This window comes from Falco punctatus (genome assembly GCF_963210335.1).
Source record: "Falco punctatus genome assembly, chromosome: 6".
Taxonomy (NCBI): Eukaryota; Metazoa; Chordata; class Aves; order Falconiformes; family Falconidae; genus Falco; species Falco punctatus.
The window spans coordinates 846,213-863,265 of NC_137585.1; the positions used below are offsets into that span (position 1 = coordinate 846,213).

At 53.7% G+C, this 17,053-nt stretch overlaps 2 protein-coding genes across 2 annotated transcripts; both read right to left on the reverse strand.

Moving 5' to 3' along the window:
- Nucleotides 1-54: 54 nt before the first annotated feature.
- Nucleotides 55-12,094, reverse strand: P3H3 (prolyl 3-hydroxylase 3). The gene is made up of 15 exons (XM_080391461.1): nucleotides 10,775-12,094; nucleotides 10,190-10,342; nucleotides 9,281-9,470; nucleotides 9,022-9,153; nucleotides 7,983-8,116; nucleotides 7,620-7,709; nucleotides 7,221-7,273; nucleotides 6,978-7,036; nucleotides 5,689-5,813; nucleotides 5,472-5,567; nucleotides 4,353-4,503; nucleotides 4,064-4,181; nucleotides 1,586-1,661; nucleotides 1,029-1,169; nucleotides 55-752 (listed from the first exon to the last, which is right to left on the reverse strand). The coding sequence occupies exons 1-15, from the start codon at nucleotides 11,783-11,785 to the stop codon at nucleotides 543-545; spliced, it is 2,739 nt and encodes a 912-aa protein (XP_080247587.1). The 5' UTR covers nucleotides 11,786-12,094; the 3' UTR covers nucleotides 55-542.
- A 134-nt stretch (nucleotides 12,095-12,228) lies between these two features.
- On the reverse strand, nucleotides 12,229-16,701 carry GPR162 (G protein-coupled receptor 162). The gene is made up of 4 exons (XM_080391462.1): nucleotides 15,028-16,701; nucleotides 14,012-14,201; nucleotides 13,283-13,434; nucleotides 12,229-13,116 (listed from the first exon to the last, which is right to left on the reverse strand). Exons 1-4 carry the CDS (start codon nucleotides 15,865-15,867, stop codon nucleotides 12,589-12,591), a joined length of 1,710 nt encoding a protein of 569 aa, XP_080247588.1. The 5' UTR covers nucleotides 15,868-16,701; the 3' UTR covers nucleotides 12,229-12,588.
- Nucleotides 16,702-17,053: the final 352 nt, after the last annotated feature.

Sequence of the window (17,053 nt, forward strand, 5' to 3'; positions counted from 1 at the left end):
AACAAGTGTGCATGTCTCCCTCCTGGTGTACAGACTCAAGCTCCCACCAACATCTGTGTCCAAAATTTTGCTTTTATTCCATATATTCACAGTCCCTCACCTTCCCTCCCTCAGACCAGTTGTGAGGTTCTGGAGTTTACAGGCGCTTAGGAAATGCAGAGGCTTCCGTTATGAGTTCTTTAACGTGAGACAGCCCTCGCTGAAAGACCCCAGGCTCCTCCTCCCCCTCAGGTTTGGCCCTGGCTGACAGAGAAGCTGGCACTCAGAGGAGTCGGGTGAGGAGACCCGATCTTCTCACTTCTGAGTGAGACAGACACATTGGTGAGGCAGGGAAGGAAGTTCCTGGTGTCACCGACTTTCATACTCTGTCCCTGCACCCATTTTTCAGCTGCTGGGATGTCACAGAGAAGAAAGCTGCATCCCTCCCCATCGCTACAGCTCTAGCATGCTAATACACTGCGCTACGGCCTCCGTGGTCCCGGTGCTACCACAGCCCACCAGGCCATGGTGTGTGCCAGTCCTGCCCCTGGGGCCCCATGTGCTCAGAACTCATCTCTGGCCCGCAGCTCCTTGGGTTGCTGTGTCCCGCCCGAGCCAGGCTTCTGTCTCTGGCTCGTGGGCCTGGCTCCGCCGCTGGGAACAGGAGGCTCTGCGGAGGATCTGCCGCTGCGACCAGCCCCCCGACGCTCTCCATCAGGCCGGTCCTGCTCCACAGCCCTCTGCTCCATCAGCTTCTCCGCCTTCACCCGTTCCTGCATAGACAGATATGACTACTAGAATCTTGGCTCTGCCTGCAGGGGCTGACAAGACACATCTCATCTTTGCCACATCCATCCAAGCCCCTCAGAGCCTGTTCTCCTTTGCAGGACCCATCACAGGCTGGCCCCTCCACCCAGCACCTGGTCAGAGGACGGCCCCCCGCTGCTGCACTAGCCCCTGCCCCACGGGAAAGCCCACAAGCCATTCCTCAGGGTGATCTGTTCTTGCTTGGAGGTACTCATATCCATTTCTTCAGCATGGTCCTTTACCTGCTCAGCATGCTCCTGGGAGTGCGTGTACCACAGAGCAATGGCGCAGCGCCTTCCACGGCTCACTGCCCACACGCCATGGGGGTTCTCCTTGCCAGAGCTGAAGGCTACCAGCCTCCCACACTTAGGTTGCACCTTAGCCTGCCAGGAGAGAAGAGACAATGAAGCCAGTAGCCCCCCTGCTCTGGGGTACACAGTCCTACAGAGGTCACACTGCCTCTGGGAACATGGAAGAGCAGACAGCTGCTAGGCACCCACTGCCAGTCTATAAGCAAGGCAGACCTTGGGGACAGAGAGAGAATCAAAGGGACAACGCAGGTCACAGACACCCACAGACTGCAAGAGGCTGGAACATCTCAGCTGGGAAGGAGTTAACCTCTCCTCTGTCTGTGGTTTGCCTCAATTTGCCTTTAGCTGCCACTATTTGAATCTGCCACAGCACCAGCACTGGACTGTTTTTTTTGGAGTGGTGGTATCCAATAACCAACTGGTTTCCTTCCACCCAGACTGTCTCACCCTCAGTCCTCTCTCCTTCTTTTGGCCAGTCCCAGACTTACTGTGACAGTCACAGTGTCCATTTCAGTGAAGAAAAGGCCCCCACCTTGGAAGTCATCATTGAGGTAGAGAATGCCACTGTGGACGAAAAGGAAGAGGACATAAAGACAGTGAAGGTCATTCCTCCCAGGTGTCTCCCCACACTTCTTGTCACAGGAGGCTGTGGATACCAGTGGTTCAAAAATCGAGTAGACCAGTTAACAGAATCAATTTGAAGTACAGCAGCACCTAGCTCAGAGGAGGCTGTGAGCTGCAAGCCACAGAAGGCGAGGAGAGCGTACCAGGTAGTTAGCTCTACACTCCTGTCCTGGTTTGGTTTGGTTTGGTTTTAATCCTCTGCAGCATGCATCTGTGGCATTGTTGTGACAATGCCCTGGGCTAGGCAGACTTTGGTTCTGACCTGGTATGACGCCGTCTATGTTTTGAGATTGGAAATAATCCAAAGCCTGGAAAAGGAGGCTGATCAGCAAAGAAGGCCATGTCTTAAGAGTCAGGGAATTTCAGGGTAACACAAGAATGGTCAAAAAGAGGCTCAGTGCATGCAAAAAAGAAAATTAAACCAAGACATTTCTTTACTAATATGTTAGACTAAAAAAGAAGTACTGAAGCAACTGTGTAGTGCATGCGAGACCACAGTCAACCAGGTGAAAGAATGGACCACAGACTACTTGAGTTCCTCTTGGTATTCAATTAAGTTGATAGAAAATGTCAGAGGAGCAAGAGAGGCTCATTAATGGGACTGGGAGAAAGAAACAGAAATCAATACTGTGGCTGCTGAAACAAAACGTTAAGGACAGCAAGAGGATTACCAACCCTGAAACCCAGGAAGTTATAGCTCTTCTGCCACAGGGTTTTAGTAAGACTCTGAAGTGTGGTAACACGACTGGAGAAAAGCAAGGGCAGCTCTCACACGCCCGAAGGGGCAGCAGGGCTGAAGCATAAACAGGCCTGTTAGCCTGACCTCAGGAGTCTGCTGGGCTTTAGACTCCATTTCTGAGGAGAAGGGTAACTGAAGGACAAGAGGTAAATAGAGAACAGTCTTAAAATGTAATGTGGGGTTACTAAAAGCAGATTGGGCTAGCCACACAATCTTTGACAAAACAGTTATTTCCCAAGGAAGGACAACATGCTTGATCTTCAGCAGTTTGGACTCCGGTAAAAGTACTCAAAACAGTTCCACTAAACAAATTACTAAGGAATACAGAGAAGGTGAAAAAGAGCACGTGAACAGCACACAGTGACTAGTGCACCACTGGCACCGAAAGGAGTACTGTTCGCTTGGAGGAGCAGCACTCGGACTCTTGGACGCCTGGGCCCAATCCTGTTCAATAGTTTCATTAATGACCATAGCACAAATACAAAGAAGAAATCCAGGAAGCCCAGAGCACAAGGATCTCTTTCAAAAGGACGCTGGAATTGCTCGGCCCTTGTGAGCTGGCTGGTCACTCACAAATCATTCTGCAAGAGGACATGAATACTCCTGGAAATAGGTCAGTGGCACAGATGCCAGGAAGATATTTTAACATACATTTGAGCAGAAGTTAGAGAAGCCCACTACCCAGGGAGGAACGAGGTGGCAGGACAGCTTTCCCACAGAAGGGGCAGAGATCTAACCAGTTACATGACAGAGCCTGGTAACTTTGTAATCTGACTATACCAACTCAGTATCAGAAGGGAAATGGACTCAAGGATACTGGAATTCCCTCCAAGTCCCACACCCTTACCATAGGCTGTTCAGAAAGGATTTCTGCTCAAGGTACAGCTACCACTCAAAGAAAAGGCAAAGAAGATTCCTGGATGCCCAGAGATGGGATGGTAAATAGGAGGAATCAACTGCGGTGAACTGACCTCACTTAGCTACAGCATGCAACAATTGTCAACATCTTTAAAATATATTTCAGGTTCTTTCACAGAAGAGTAACAAAACCTGCCACAGGCTGGAAAAGAACTCTCACATGGAATGGAAAAACCCAACACAAAGCACTGGCAGTGAACCCAGTGAACCTTGAGACAGATGAACGGAGAGAATAGTCAAAGTACACTGACTGCTCAAACAAAGGAAATCCAAGGAGCCTGGTTGTCTCTCTCCTGCAGTGCATGGAAAACCATGGAAGACAGAACTCGAATAGAAGAAACAAGACTGTCATAAGGGCTGGCAGTGGACTGTAGTAGTGTGGTTGACCCACAAGGCAATGATCTGTTATCATGGTTCTAGTCTGTGCAGCCTCCCAGCCTCATTCTGCTCTCTGTTAACGCTGACTGTGAGAAGGGAGAAAGGGCAGATCATCTCCCCAACCTAGGGAAGGTGTTTCACACCTCATTCTCAAGCCACTGGTGCAGCCTCTGCCTGATGCTACAGTCCTGGCTGGCTTTGAGCCAACAACCCATCACCTCATTTCTATAAGCTGAGCTCATTCTCTGATGGGGCCAGGGAGGCGTTCTGATCTCCACATGATCTAATGCAGGTGCCCTTCTCTTACCTGTAGTCCCTGTACACATAGGCAGGTGGCTCTCTCCAGCACTCTTGCCCCTCAGGATCCAAGAGACAATTATCAGCATGGACAGGGTGACTAAGATCCATGCGGCCTTCCTGCTCCTCTGAAAAGGGAAGTTACAAAAAAGAATACCGGCATTTTCAGTTTCAAGAAAGAATAAAGCAGAGAGAAAGGGGCACAGTGAGAGTAAAAGGGAAGAGACACTCCTGAGAGCACGTGGCTGGGACTGAGGATACTCTCCAGGAGACAGGGACTAACAGGGTGAAACTGTTACCGTCTACAGCCGTCCGGCACACAAGGTGTGTGAATGAGAAATGGAGTTTCTTTCCAGGAGTAAAATAGGACTCTATGATTCTCCGCGACTTCTCACTCGCCTGCAGAAGCAATTTGGCATCTCTCCAGTCCACGTCCCCATTCTGGGCCAGCTGCAAGTGAAAACCAAGCCTGTAAGAATACTTACATACAAAGATACTCTTAAGAAATGATACATGTATGCAGTACAGGAGAGAGCTGTGTAAATTCCTCTGGTCACACATGCAAGAACAGAACATGTTTTCTCATGTAAATACAAGGCAGGAGTACAGCAATTCTTTCCTTCTACTCAGCACATGAAGCCACATCTGGAATGCAGCATCATTTTGGGTATGCAAGGGACACTAACAAACTGGAGTTGAGTCTTCAGTGAAGAGCCTTAAGATGGCAGGGGTGTTGGAGCACGACCTAGAAAAAGAGGCTGGAAGAGCTGGGTTTCTCCAGCCTAGAGAAGGCCAAAGGAGGATGTAACAACAGTCTCCTGTCACCTAAAAGAGGGTTATACAGAGGATGGAGACAGTCTCTCCTCAGAGGGACATGCTGAAAAGACGAGAGGTGACAGGCAAAAGCTGCAGCAGGGGAAATTTTAGCTACATATAAAGAAAAATTTCATTGTCCCAAGAGAGGTAGGTACATCACTGAAACAGGTGCCCAGAGAGGCTGGGGAATTTCCACCCTTGGGGATATTCCAGACTTGCCTGCGCAATGCCTTGAGGAATCTCATCTGGCTTTGGAATTAGCCATGCTGTGAGCAGGAGGTCAGACTAGACAGCTCCAGAGGCTCCTTCCACCTTTATTCTCCAGTTCTAAGCTAAGCTTGTCTGTAAGACCACTGCTAAGGGACAAGTAGCAATCCCAAAACCCTGTCTCACAGAAGAGAAAGCACTTGTCAGGCCCACCGTGTACAACGTGCCCACATGTGATCATGGAGGATGAGGGGTGGGGAGACCACACATGTGCTTGCAAGGAAGATAACACCCCCATGACCTCATCCAGCATACACTTCACAGAGAAAAACGTGCGGGTGGCAAACACTCTTTCTGGACCATCAAGAAGGCAGCAGTCTCACAGAACCGCTTACCTGTGCGGCCTTCAAAACAGTTAAGCCTTCAAATCTCTCATGTGGGGTGTGAGGCGACCGTCTCGCCCGGAAGCCATCTCCTGCTTCTCCTGCTGCCTGGAACAGGATACAAATGGCACACATGAGGCTGCCACCCGTCCTCCATGGAAACACTGCAACCCTGCCTGCTGAGGAGGAAAGTATGCACACAGGAGCTCCTACAAGACCCAGGTCTCACCTTTGTCAGCCGCAGAAGGTCCTCGCACTCAGACTCCGTCAGCACTCTGTCAAATACGACCCTCTGGGTCCCATTCATCTGGCGGGAATCCATCGTGACAGCAATACTCTCAAAAGGCAAAGGACCTGTCAAGAAGCAAGTACAGATGAATATAAGGAAACTTTGGATGAGAAGCCCTCAGACATCCACCCCCAGCCTGAATAAAGAAGTGGAGAGACACTATACATTCTCTGAGAAGATAGGACAGTCCCCCAGAAGTGCCCACTCCTCGCAGACCTGGGCCACTTGCACCCCTCACATGCTTCAGGGGAACCAGAGCATCAGCTGAGGAAGCTGGCCTACAGCGAGTGCTTCAGGAGCCAGCGGAAACTTTGGGCTTGCTGGGAGAGCAGCAGGGAGCTGGGGAAAGTTGAGTGCACTGTGGATCGCAGCAGCAGAACAGGTCCAGCCTACTGGGGTGAGGCTCTGGAGAAAAGAAGCAGGTAAACACCTCCATCAACTCTCCTTTCAATCACACATCTTATCGCAGGATTATCTCCAGTGAATCTATTTTCTTCAGCCCCAAAGAGAAGCAAAGGATATTAGTTGGTGATTTGGTCTTTGGCCTTTTTACCCCCCTGCCTCTGACCCCTGGATGGTCAGGAATGCCAAGGCACTCAGGCCCTCAGAACGACCTGCTCCCCCACGTGTCACAGCAGAGGACCACCTGGGGTCACTTCAAGCAAAGCCTCCAGGAAAGAGCCCTGCAAGAGGCTGCTTGTCCGCACCTAAGAACAGAGGACCAGCAAGAACACGGGACACTGCGCTGCAGTCTATAGCATTCAGCCACAAACTATTTGGACTTGTCTTTTTTGGGGAAAGACATGCCCAAGCCGAATAGCCTATTTCCAGTTTCTATTCCCCAGCCCCGTCTCCTTGTCTCCTTCACAAAAAACTGTTGTTTGAAGTCGAGCTAGTGGAGTTGAACCAGGTTTGGTGTAGACATGCCTGCCACACTGAACAGGGATCTGCATGTCCACAGGCACGTCACGTATTCAGGCATCACTGCTCTCAGCTTCTCCAGCCACAGTGCTCTTTGAAATCTCATCCCAGACATGTATGCAGTGAGATTTTGCAAGACTACACATGCACCGAAGAAGGAGAAAAGAAACAGTGAGAAGACCTGCTGAGCCATTCGAGTCAGTCTGCATCTAGCATTCAAATGTCTGAGGATGGAAGAAAAGACAGTACTTAGTCTGACTAAGCCTGGCTGACTGAATCCCAGTCCTTCTCCAAGCTCTTTTACTTACCCCTCTTCTCCCACTCTTCCACATCCAGAGTTTGCTGCTTTTGCTTCTCCTGATCCTCTCTCGGAAGCAAAGGAAAAAACAGAGACCAGGCCTGTCAGCGCACAGAGCTATACCTAACCCTCCTCTGCGGTAGCATTTCACATCCTTCCTGTTCCTGTTTTGACCATTCCTCAGCAGGTGTATTGTACCACCCCCTACTTCCAACACTTATATTTCAGTTCCAGATGACTTGGCCAACCTTACCTGTGTTTTCCCTTGAGGTTTTCAGGAATCAGGTCATCTGGAGTCCAAAGATCCTGTAGGAACAAATGCAGATGGTTCAATACACAACAAACTTGTCCCACACTGGTTCATGTCAAACGGCCAGCTCCTTGTCCCACTTCTCCAGTGACTACCAGACCACCGGTTCTGGCCTGCTTCTGACAAGAGCCAGATTGGGCTAATGGATATGGTTACAGCAGCAGTTTCAAACTAACTTCAGTCTTTGAGCAGCAAAAAGGCCTTAAAGGTCCACCTCATAAGGACTTGGGGGACCTTCTCATCAGCATCTGATCCCTTCTGGATCAGGTGCTACTGACGTGAATTCTGGCAACTGTCTTGGTGAAATCAGGGCAGGAAGATTAAGATGATACTGTTACTTACAGGGTCGTTAAACGCTCCTCCTAGATGCTCCACTGCATAATAAATCAACTTCTTCTCCATCAGAGATCTCTGCACATAATGTTCAATATTCTAAGGAAGGAAAGAGCCTGTCAAACTATGCCACAAAAGACAATCCCATCCCTCTCCACGGCAGAAACCTGCCCCAACACACTGCTGTGCACGATGAAAGCCCAGTTCTGTCCTGAAGAGCCTGGTATAGAAGTAAACTCAGGCTCGTTCCTTCAGTCCTGGGCTTGACATGCATCTACAGTGAAACATGTTTCCTTTTTTGTCTCCTGGACTGTGATCCTGTTGTATGGGACAGGAGAGGGCCAAAAAGTACAGACCTGGGGTTGTAACTACCTGTCTGGCTGTGATAGCTGTGTCTTCTCCCAGTTCTGTGCGATACTCTCTCATTTTCTCCAACATCAGCTCATCCGTGGGATAGAAGAGCAAGTAGGAAGCAGCACATTCAGCAGCCAGTGTCTGGTTCCCAACTTGGGCAGGGACAGAACAGAACAAACAAGTAAGTCTCTCAAAGCTTGATGTTAGCAGCAAATGCGTTTAGCCCAGCAGCACCCAATGCCCCAGCTGGGATCCAGTAGCAGGAGGCCTTACACCGAGCACACATCAATCCCTGCCTAGTTGGGAGTCTACCCAACGATGGGCAGAGAATACAGGGAATGACCCTGGTGAAGAATGGGCTCACTTTATAAACACTTATTGGGAACTTGTTCAAAGGAGACAGAGAAAAAGTATGTATGTGTTTGAAAGAAAGATGGTCCCACTTCCCCCACCCGACAGACATGATGAGGGGTCTTTCGGATACAAGTTTTACCAATGGTCTGACAGAGGAGATGAGACAGCTGGGTCAGCATGGGATGGAGCAGAAGCATTCAAGAGAACTGAGGGACATGTGAAAGTGACAGGGTGACAGGACGACCAGTGTCACAACAGGCCATCAGTTCAGTGAGGGCAGGCAGAGCTGACTCAGAAGGAATACCACTGTTGAGATGAGATGCACGCACATGCTCTAGCTAGGAAGTGGGGATCTGGTCTGGAGCCACGTACTGAAAAGGAGGGTATAAAATACACAGCAGATGGACGGAGCAAGGGCTTGAAATGGGGCGTGCTGAAGGAAAGAAGTAGCAGCAGCCACCCATCACAGAAGCTGCACAGGGAGACTGAAGTGGATCACAAGGGACCTCTCCCAGGGTGGCCACAGGCTTGAGCAAGAGAAGAGAGATTCTGGGAAGAGCTGGGGAGCAGACAGGGGTAGAGAGAGGTAAGGCACAGGTCAGTGTGCCACTTGTCCCCATGACATGCTGCCCTCCAGGTCCAGAGGCAAAGGGCAAGTTTAGGGATACCACAGCATAACCTGCTGGGTCGTGGCTCTGCTCACCTTGATCATAGGCAAACTGCAGTAAATCAAGATGAGAGGGTATGAAATCTTCTGTGGCAGAAATCCGCCCTGGCTTTGTGGCAATTTCAAGGACGCATTGCTGCCTGCACTTCAAAACCTGAATATAATGGGCTGCAAGAGAGAGGAGCAAGAAAGGCAGTAGCTCACACTTCTTCCAGACAGGAGCACAGGGAAATTGGGCATATCCAGTGTGGGGCACATGGCCTTCCTACCCAACCCTCTGTGCCTCTCACGCTACCTGCAATGGCTTCGTACAGGCCAGGCTGCATCTCCTCCTCCTCCTCGACCTCATCCTCCCAAGGCCCTTCACACAGGGCACGACACTCTTCCAGTGCTGACAGTGCTTCTGTGAGTGACTCCTCCAGCCTGGCCACAGCCTGCACGTACTCATCTGCGTTGTAGTGCTGCACCCCAGCCTCATATGCTTCCTGCAAAGGACAGACCCAGGTCCCCCATCGGTGTGGGTGACACCAAAGGATGCCCTGAGACTCTGAGTTGCTCACAGGGTAGTGCTGACATCTAGGGGCCTGCCTGATCATCCACAGCCCACCACGCAGTGACAGCAAATCTTCTGGACTTAAGCCAAATATTCTTCTCCAAGGCCCTGCAGCCTGCCGTAACTGTCACCAGAAAGTCTCTCTATCACACTTGCAATGGTCTGTCCTCGCCCTGAAGAGAAGGCTTCAAGGAGACCTTCTTGCAGCTTTTAAAATATAAAGGGGGCTTATAAGAAAGACTGAGTGAGACTTCTGACCAAGGCCCGTAACGACCAGACAAGGGGCAATGGTTTTAAACTGGAAGAGGGTAGATTTATATCAGTGTTAAGGAAGACACTTGTTGTGTCGAGGGTGGTGAGACACTGGAGCAGGTTGCCCAGAGAAGCAGTGGGTGCCCCATCCTTGTAAGAGCTCAAGGCCAGGCTGGACAGGGCTGGGAGCGACCCGGGCTGGTGGGAGGTGTCCCTGTCCATGGCAGGGCATCGGAACTAGGCGATCTTTAAGGTCCCTTCCAGTCGAAATCACTCGATTCTATGTATGGGAGCCCTGTCTTGAGCCATGGACCTTATATGGGAAGACATCAGGGTCCCAGACTGGTCGCTAGGATGGGATAAGCGCTGCTGATGCCCAGCTCTGCATCGAACCCTCACCCAGTGTGGTGTGGCCTCCAGGTCCCGGAAATTGTCTGACTTCACCCCTGACATACGACGGTACTTCTCTATGTCCTCCCGCATTTGGAGGTGCTGGGGGTTGGCGACGAAGAAGGTGTGAGCGGCGGACACTGCCTGATCCAGCTTCTTCAGCTGCGGAGAAAAGGCAGCGGCGCCTGTCACACCGCTGTGTGCCCTCTTCCCTTCACACCCCCCAACCCAGATGCTCCTGGATGCACCCACAAGGCACCTGTTCCCCACGCTGCCCTGAGAGCCCCTGTGTGGGCTGGTGAGCCCCCTGCCCACCACCTCACCCAGCCTCCAGCAGAGCCCCCTGCCTACCCCCCTCTCTCAGCCTCCAAGAGAGCCCCCTGCCCAACCCCCCCTCGGCCCTCCAAGAGAGCCCCCTGCCCACCCCCTCTCCAGCCTCCAGCAGAGCCCCCTGCCCCTCCCACCCCCCAGCCCTCCAGCAGAGCCCCCGGCCCACCCTCGCAGCCGGCAGCCCCCGGCTCGGGCCTCCACAGCCCCTCGGGGCCTGCCCAGCGCCCGGGGCAGCGCCCACCGCGGGACGCCCCCGGCCCCTACCTGGAAGAAGGCGACCTGGAGGTAGTTGTAGGGCTCCCGCTGCTGGAAGTCGCGGCGGATGGCGAGGCTGGCGCGGTGGGCGGAGGGCGCGGCGCCCAGCCGCCGGCCCAGGCAGTGCTGCAGGCAGTCGGCGCGCTGCAGCACCCGCCCGAAGAGCGCGGCCTCCCAGGGCCCGCTGCCCGCCGGCGGCCCGCCGAGGAAGGCCGCCTCCCGGCGGCAGGCAGCGCGGCAGGCGCGGCGGGCCGCCCGCAGCCCCGCGTAGCTGTGCAGGGCGCGCTGCAGCAGCTCGGCCGCCCGGCCCCAGTCCCGGGCGAAGTACGCCCGCACGCCGTCCGCGTACAGCAGGTCGTAGGGGACTAGGCGGCCCGGCGACGTGGCGGCGGCGGCGGCGAGGAGCAGCCCCAGGCCGAGCAGGGACGCCATGGCCGCGGAGGCGGGGGGCGGCAGCCTGGCGAGCCGCGGGCTGAGCCCACCCCGGGGGCCGGGCCGGGGCCGCGGTGGGCGGGAGGCCGGCCGCCCCTGGGCGGGGGCGGGGGCCGGGGCCGAGGCCCCCTCCGGGCCGGCAGGCCCTGCCGCCGTTGCCGGGGGTCGGGGCGGGCCCAGCACTGCCCGGCACGGTCCTGCAGGCCGGTGTGTGCCAGGCGGCCCCCGCGCTGCCCCCCGGGTCCCCGGGCCCAGCGCGGTGCCCCCCGGCGGCTGTGGCTGGCCCCTCCGCCGGTGCGGGCGCGGCCTGACCGTCCCCTCGCATGGGGAAGCGCTTTGGAGGCGAAGGGCTGCCCGCCGACAGCCGAGCCGCGGCCCCTGGCTGGAACGGCAGCCGGCACCGGGCGGGACAGGGCCCGGCCGCCGCTCGCTACCCTGCAGCGCCCTGCCAGCAGGGTTTGGCGGCCAGGAGCCCGCTCCAGACCTCACCGCTCCCGGCTTCGGCGGCGTGGGCGGCTGGGGGCTTCCCCCGGAAGGCTCTGCCACCCTTCCCGTCTGGGTGAGAAGTGTGGGCCGCCGTGTTCCCATGCAGTGTTCCCACTGGAACCAACAGCTGGCACTGGTGAAAGGAGGTGTTATGGCTCCGGGTCTTTTTGGAGAGAATTTAATTATTTTCAAGCCTTTGCCTCAAAGCAATACCTTTTGCTGAGCAGTATCAGAAAACACAGAGGCCGCTCCTGCGTAGCTGTAGGCAGCCCGAGTGTCCCCTGAAATGGCCAGGGAAAACCTTTCACCCAGACTCCCGTGACAGCTCCTCCACGCGCTTCGTTCCCTTCCTTGGGCTGCTGAGCATCTGCTGCCTTCCAATGCACTGACAAGAAAGGGAAGGAGAGGGAGGAAAGGAGCCTCGCACATTCCGCCTTTCCCTTCCAGAAGCCTGTGAAGAAGCTTCATTAAACACTGGGACAGTCATTTTGTTTCTATGGAAACAAAATTATTACTAATATATTATTTTTAAAACAGACACACGATTGACACTCCAAATATAGAATTTTAATACCATTCTGTGTCTGCCTTGTCTCTTCGGGCAGAGCGGATGCGAGGGTGTGGAGTTCATGAAAGGATGGGACTGGTGAGGGTGCCAGGTGGTGGTGGTGGTGGTTGATGTATTTGTAACCTGAGAGCAGGCACAGGCTGTCTGTCCGTCAGTCGAGCCACCTTCTGTGGGTCTGTCCCACTTCTTTTTCCCCCACCAGCATGGGGTGCCATGCTTCCTGCCTGCTGGCAAGAAAGATGAGAATGCAAATTAGTGATCGGGTCCCAGGACAAAGGGAACACTTGAAGTTTTATTTAAAAATTGTGATGGCACTGAATGTTTTTGATGCGATCTCTTATAGTTTGGGATCCTGGAAGGTCTGTGGCTCGCAGGCCTCAAGGGTCCTTTCGCGCGGTGCCTGCTCTCCATCTGGCAGATGCCAGGCTTCGTTGCCAGCCAAGGAGCAGCGCCGTGGCCGGTCGGTGTTCTCCTCCTCTCTGCTGCCGAGGGAGAGGCGGCGATCGCGGCGTGATGCGAGCAAGAGACGGGAGTGCCGTGGGCTGCAGGCTGGGGTGGGTTGCGGCGTCTCGTCAATGAACGTTGTGATCTCATCTCGGAAGAAGCAGGCGCTGGAGCTGGAGCCCCGGGGCATCAGCCCCCCCTCCAAAAACTGCCGTAGGGTTGTCAGCTCATCTTCTGGGGGCCGCCGGCGGTGCTGGTAGTCATGCAGCTGAGGAGGCAAGAAGCCGGGGCTTCCAGGCTTGCGGGGGGGGGAAATGCGGATATCGTCAGAAGAAGACCACTTGTGTAGGAAGGATGGAGCGGACCGGTGGGAGGAGAAGATGTTAGTCTCATCATGTGACATTCTCCGGGAGATAGGGACCTGGAAAACAGAGAAGGAGGCAGGTGACGGAAGACTCAAAGAGACAGAACCGGAGGGGAGTAGCTGGGGCTTTCTCAAGAGGAGAGGCTCAAGAGGACACAAGGCACGGGAGACTGACAGGGAAGGACATGTGTTGTGGGGCTGCCCCTGCCAGCTCTCGGCTCACCTGCAGATAGTGCACCTTGTCCTGGGGCAACAACATGTGGTGCATGGGTAGCAGCTTGATATCCCGGGAGTCCCGCTTCACAGCTGCCGCACCATTCGCATCAAATCTTACTTTGCAGATCCTGCCGTCGCCATAATCATCGCACGCCCCATCTGATGGCAAAGAGGAGAACAGCAGTCAACACTTTTCAGCCAGCAGAGGGTTATCGGGGCATCTATTATATGGACGCCATCCTAATGCTTGTCTGACTTCTGCTGCCCTCCCTACAGCCCCTCAGGACTCACCTCTGAACAAGGACCTCGTCTTTCTGCTTGCAGCAGCACTAAAGCACCCAGGGACTGCCCTGTTTCTTCCGCTTCGCTTTTGAATCGCTTGCTGCCAGAACTTGGACCTTTGGATCAGTGAGTTGGGCTGAAGCCCAGCGTGTCACTTTCGCTGTGGTTTGGCAGCTGTACACATCGTCTCTACTCTTGGCATCTACTGTGAAGGATGTTGCGCTAATTTTTCCTGGATGCTAGTGAGTCCTAAGGCAGCAAGCAAGTGGCAGAGCCTTCTCCAGAATAAATTTTCTTATGGTTGCCAACTCCAAGCTGTAACACAAATCCCACCTAGCCACCCACACCACCGCTCCGAGTGCCGTCAAGTCCTTTTCCCAAGGCAGACCCCTCTTTCCTCTGCTGTGGTCTTTTGAGGAGGGAGTTAGTGAAGAAAGGGTGGCAAGGAGCTTACCATCGTCTCCGTCTTCCTCAGACATGATAGCCACACACTGCTCCCAGACAGTGCGGAGATCTGCTCGGTAGCGCTCACAGGACCAGATGAAGGAGGGGAGCAGCAGGGTCTGCACCATGGAGCACCAGAGCACAGCCAGGACCATCCAGGTGGGGGCCGTATCATAGCGCAGGCTAAAAAAGCTCACGACCTTCAAGGTAAGAGAGAGAAACAATGATGAGAAGGAAGACAGAAGTGGGGATGGAGGGAGAAAGATAATGGGAGTCAATTCTGTAGTAGAATGTAATCTGTCTGTAAAGGATTTTCCAAGTCGTCACCCCATGCCCCTTTGAAATGCTGTTCCTGGGGTGTTGTCCCAGGTTTGATGGACCATATTCCAAGCTGTCACATCTGTAGCGTAAGACCTGGTGCTAGCATCCCTTCTTCCCTCCCTGTGTTCATTATGAGCTGGAGCTAAATAGGTGCTGACAAAGGACACAGCCACTGGAAAGAAAAGCTGTGACTAAGCCTCTGTTCTCTTAATGATTCCCTTTAAGAACTTCCTCAGCTCTCCAGTTTCGCAGAGAATCAACCAGCCAGCCGAAACCTGAATGCTGACTACAACCGTACAAGCAGAAGGGAAAAAAACTCTCTGCAACAGCTTTTAAAGCTGGTGTATCTGTTCTCCAGCAGCAAATTGGAGAAATGGAAATCTCATCGTTTTTACAGAGGTAGAGCCCCCTGTAAGTTTGCACAGTAATTCCCTCTCCTCTCAGACACTTAAAAACTTCCACAGTGGTTTTAGCTGTGTGGTGTGTATTCCCCAGGCTTAGATTTGTCTTAAGAAAATGCCACTGCGGAAGGATGAGAGAATTACTGCAATCTTTTTAAAACTGGTTCTCAGAATAACACCGATTCAGATGCAGCAGCTCTGCGGCTGGTGGACAGAGGACAAAGTTTCTTCTCTAAAAGTTGAGAGGAAGGGAAATCTAGTTTAACTGCAGACTCTGAAGGGAAAGGGAGAACTCGCTGCTTACCAAGATAGGCACCCCAGTGAGTGTGTCATACAGGAAGACAATAGCGCTGATGAGGTTGGTCATCTGCAAGGAGGTCTTGGCTGACTCAGAGCCATCCAGTGAAGACCTCCTTTTGCCTCGTACGTCCTCCACTACAATGGCCGGCACATTGAATGTGGTGTGTGCTGATGAAGAGCAGGATGATGCTTCCTCCGGTCTCTGATGGCGGCACCGCTGGCGTCTTCTGTGTGCCCACAGGGTCTGGTAGAACGTGATACCCACGCACACCAAGCCCATGACGATTCCTCCAAGCAGCAGGAGGCTAAAGCAGACACCGAAGCCCAGCCCGATCTTGCTGACAATGAACTGGCAGCCACGGGCATAGTAGCGCTCGCCGTTGTTGTGCCAGCCGATGGAGGGCAGGGTGGAGAGGATGAATGATACCATCCAGATACCCATGACTGCATGCAGAGCCTGCTTCTTGGCATTGCTCAGCCGGTAGTTGACTGGCCATCTCACCATCCACATTCGGTGGTAGGAAAGGGAGGCCACTGTGAAGCAGGTGGCCAGTGCCAGGGTGTAGTATGTGGAAACAAAGACCTTGCAGATGCTTTCGTTCCAGTCGTAGTCAGAGGACTCACGCCGCAGCTGCACCACAGCATACGTGGTGAGGGGTACTGCTGCCATAAGGATGTGGGTCCCAGCAAGGAAGCATAGCAGGAGCTCCAGGGGCTTGTGTTTCTGTTGTTTGGCCGTGATGCTGAGGATAATCCAAGAGTTTGCCAACAGGGCTAACATCCCACATGCCAGCCACCACAGCGAGTTGTTGTGCAAGGTGGACTCTGATTCAGAGTCCCCCATGCTGCCACTCCTGCTAGGCTGCACCCTGTCCCTGCCGCTGGGGTTTTGTAAGAGGGCAAGGGGGACTCCGCACTGGGGGAGCCACGTCCCTCCTCATCTGCTGCTGCCGCTGCTGTGATGCAAGGCGTATGCACGCTGAAGGGGTTCCTCAAGGCATTGCCACCAGGGGCGAGGCAGAACAGCCATCAGCTCTGTCTCACTTTCAGTCCTCCCTTCCCGTTCTGTTTGATTATATTTCTTTCCCTTGTTCTAACTTTTCCACCTGTTTTTCCCCTTGTTCTCTTCCTTTTTCTTTCTTCCACCTTCTTTCTCTCTCCTTCTCATGAACACTTGCCAGTGCTTCTTCCCTCACTCGCTTGGGCTCACTTTTTCCCCCCCTCCCCATCTATTTCATCCCCCTCCTCCGCTCTTCCCCCAAAGAAAAAGCTCTCCTTACTTCACATGCCCACCAGGCACCTTCTGCCTCAGGGACCACCTTCTGCTGGGACTGGTGAAGGCCACACGCAGCCAGGGACTGCTGGGGACTCCAAACAGTTTGGTAGTAGCAAGTGCCTGCTGCCCAGAGTCCTAGCAAGTGAGGAGCTAGCCAAGAGTTTCAGAGGTGGTGGGAGGCAGGACAAAGGTCCCACAGAAATGGCAAGGGTGGCACGTACACCATGTGTGATCCCCCTCACCAAATGCCACGCTCGTGGGCAGGTAGAGTTTCCTGCCAAGGCTGTCAGCTATCCACGGAGAGTGAAGGGTGAGGAACAAGATTCAGAGGGTTCCCTATCCAAGACCTCACGGCACCCTCACTAGGTTGTCCTTTTTGCTGTCTGCCAGGGTTCAGCCTTTCAAGCTTTCCTGCACTGTGCGGGGCAGAGCTGGCAAACAGTAAGGAGACGGCGGGGAGGGGATGGTCCTTTTCGAAGGTTCCCTTGGAGATTCAGGGCATGAGGTTCACTGGAGAAGAGAGAAAAGAGAGAAAGTAATTTAAGATCATTCTGTCTCCCCAGATCTCTCTCTCTCCTTGCCCACACAAACACCTTATCAGGATTTAGGCTGCGCAGAGCATTCCCTGTGTCTTTCAGGAAACAGAAGAGCCAGATCTGCACCAGCCCCTGGGTACCTCAGGTTGGACTCTGGCTCCCAGCGTGCTGCTCCTTCCAGTGCTGCTGGGACAAGGCTGTGCTCCCTGCCCTTCCAG

Coding starts and splice junctions, on each gene's coding strand:
- GPR162 (XM_080391462.1), bottom strand. CDS start 15,867: ATGGGGGACTCTGAATCAGAGTCCACCTTGCACAACAACTCGCTGTGG. Junction 14,202..15,027: donor TCACTGGGGTGCCTATCTTG/GTAAGCAGCGAG, acceptor CTTACCTTGAAG/GTCGTGAGCTTTTTTAGCCT. Junction 13,117..13,282: donor ACAAGGTGCACTATCTGCAG/GTGAGCCGAGAG, acceptor TCTGTTTTCCAG/GTCCCTATCTCCCGGAGAAT.
- P3H3 (XM_080391461.1), bottom strand. CDS start 11,785: ATGGGAACACGGCGGCCCACACTTCTCACCCAGACGGGAAGGGTGGCA. Junction 10,343..10,774: donor TCCAGGTCGCCTTCTTCCAG/GTAGGGGCCGGG, acceptor TTTTCTCCGCAG/CTGAAGAAGCTGGATCAGGC. Junction 9,154..9,280: donor CCTGTACGAAGCCATTGCAG/GTAGCGTGAGAG, acceptor TCTCTCTTGCAG/CCCATTATATTCAGGTTTTG.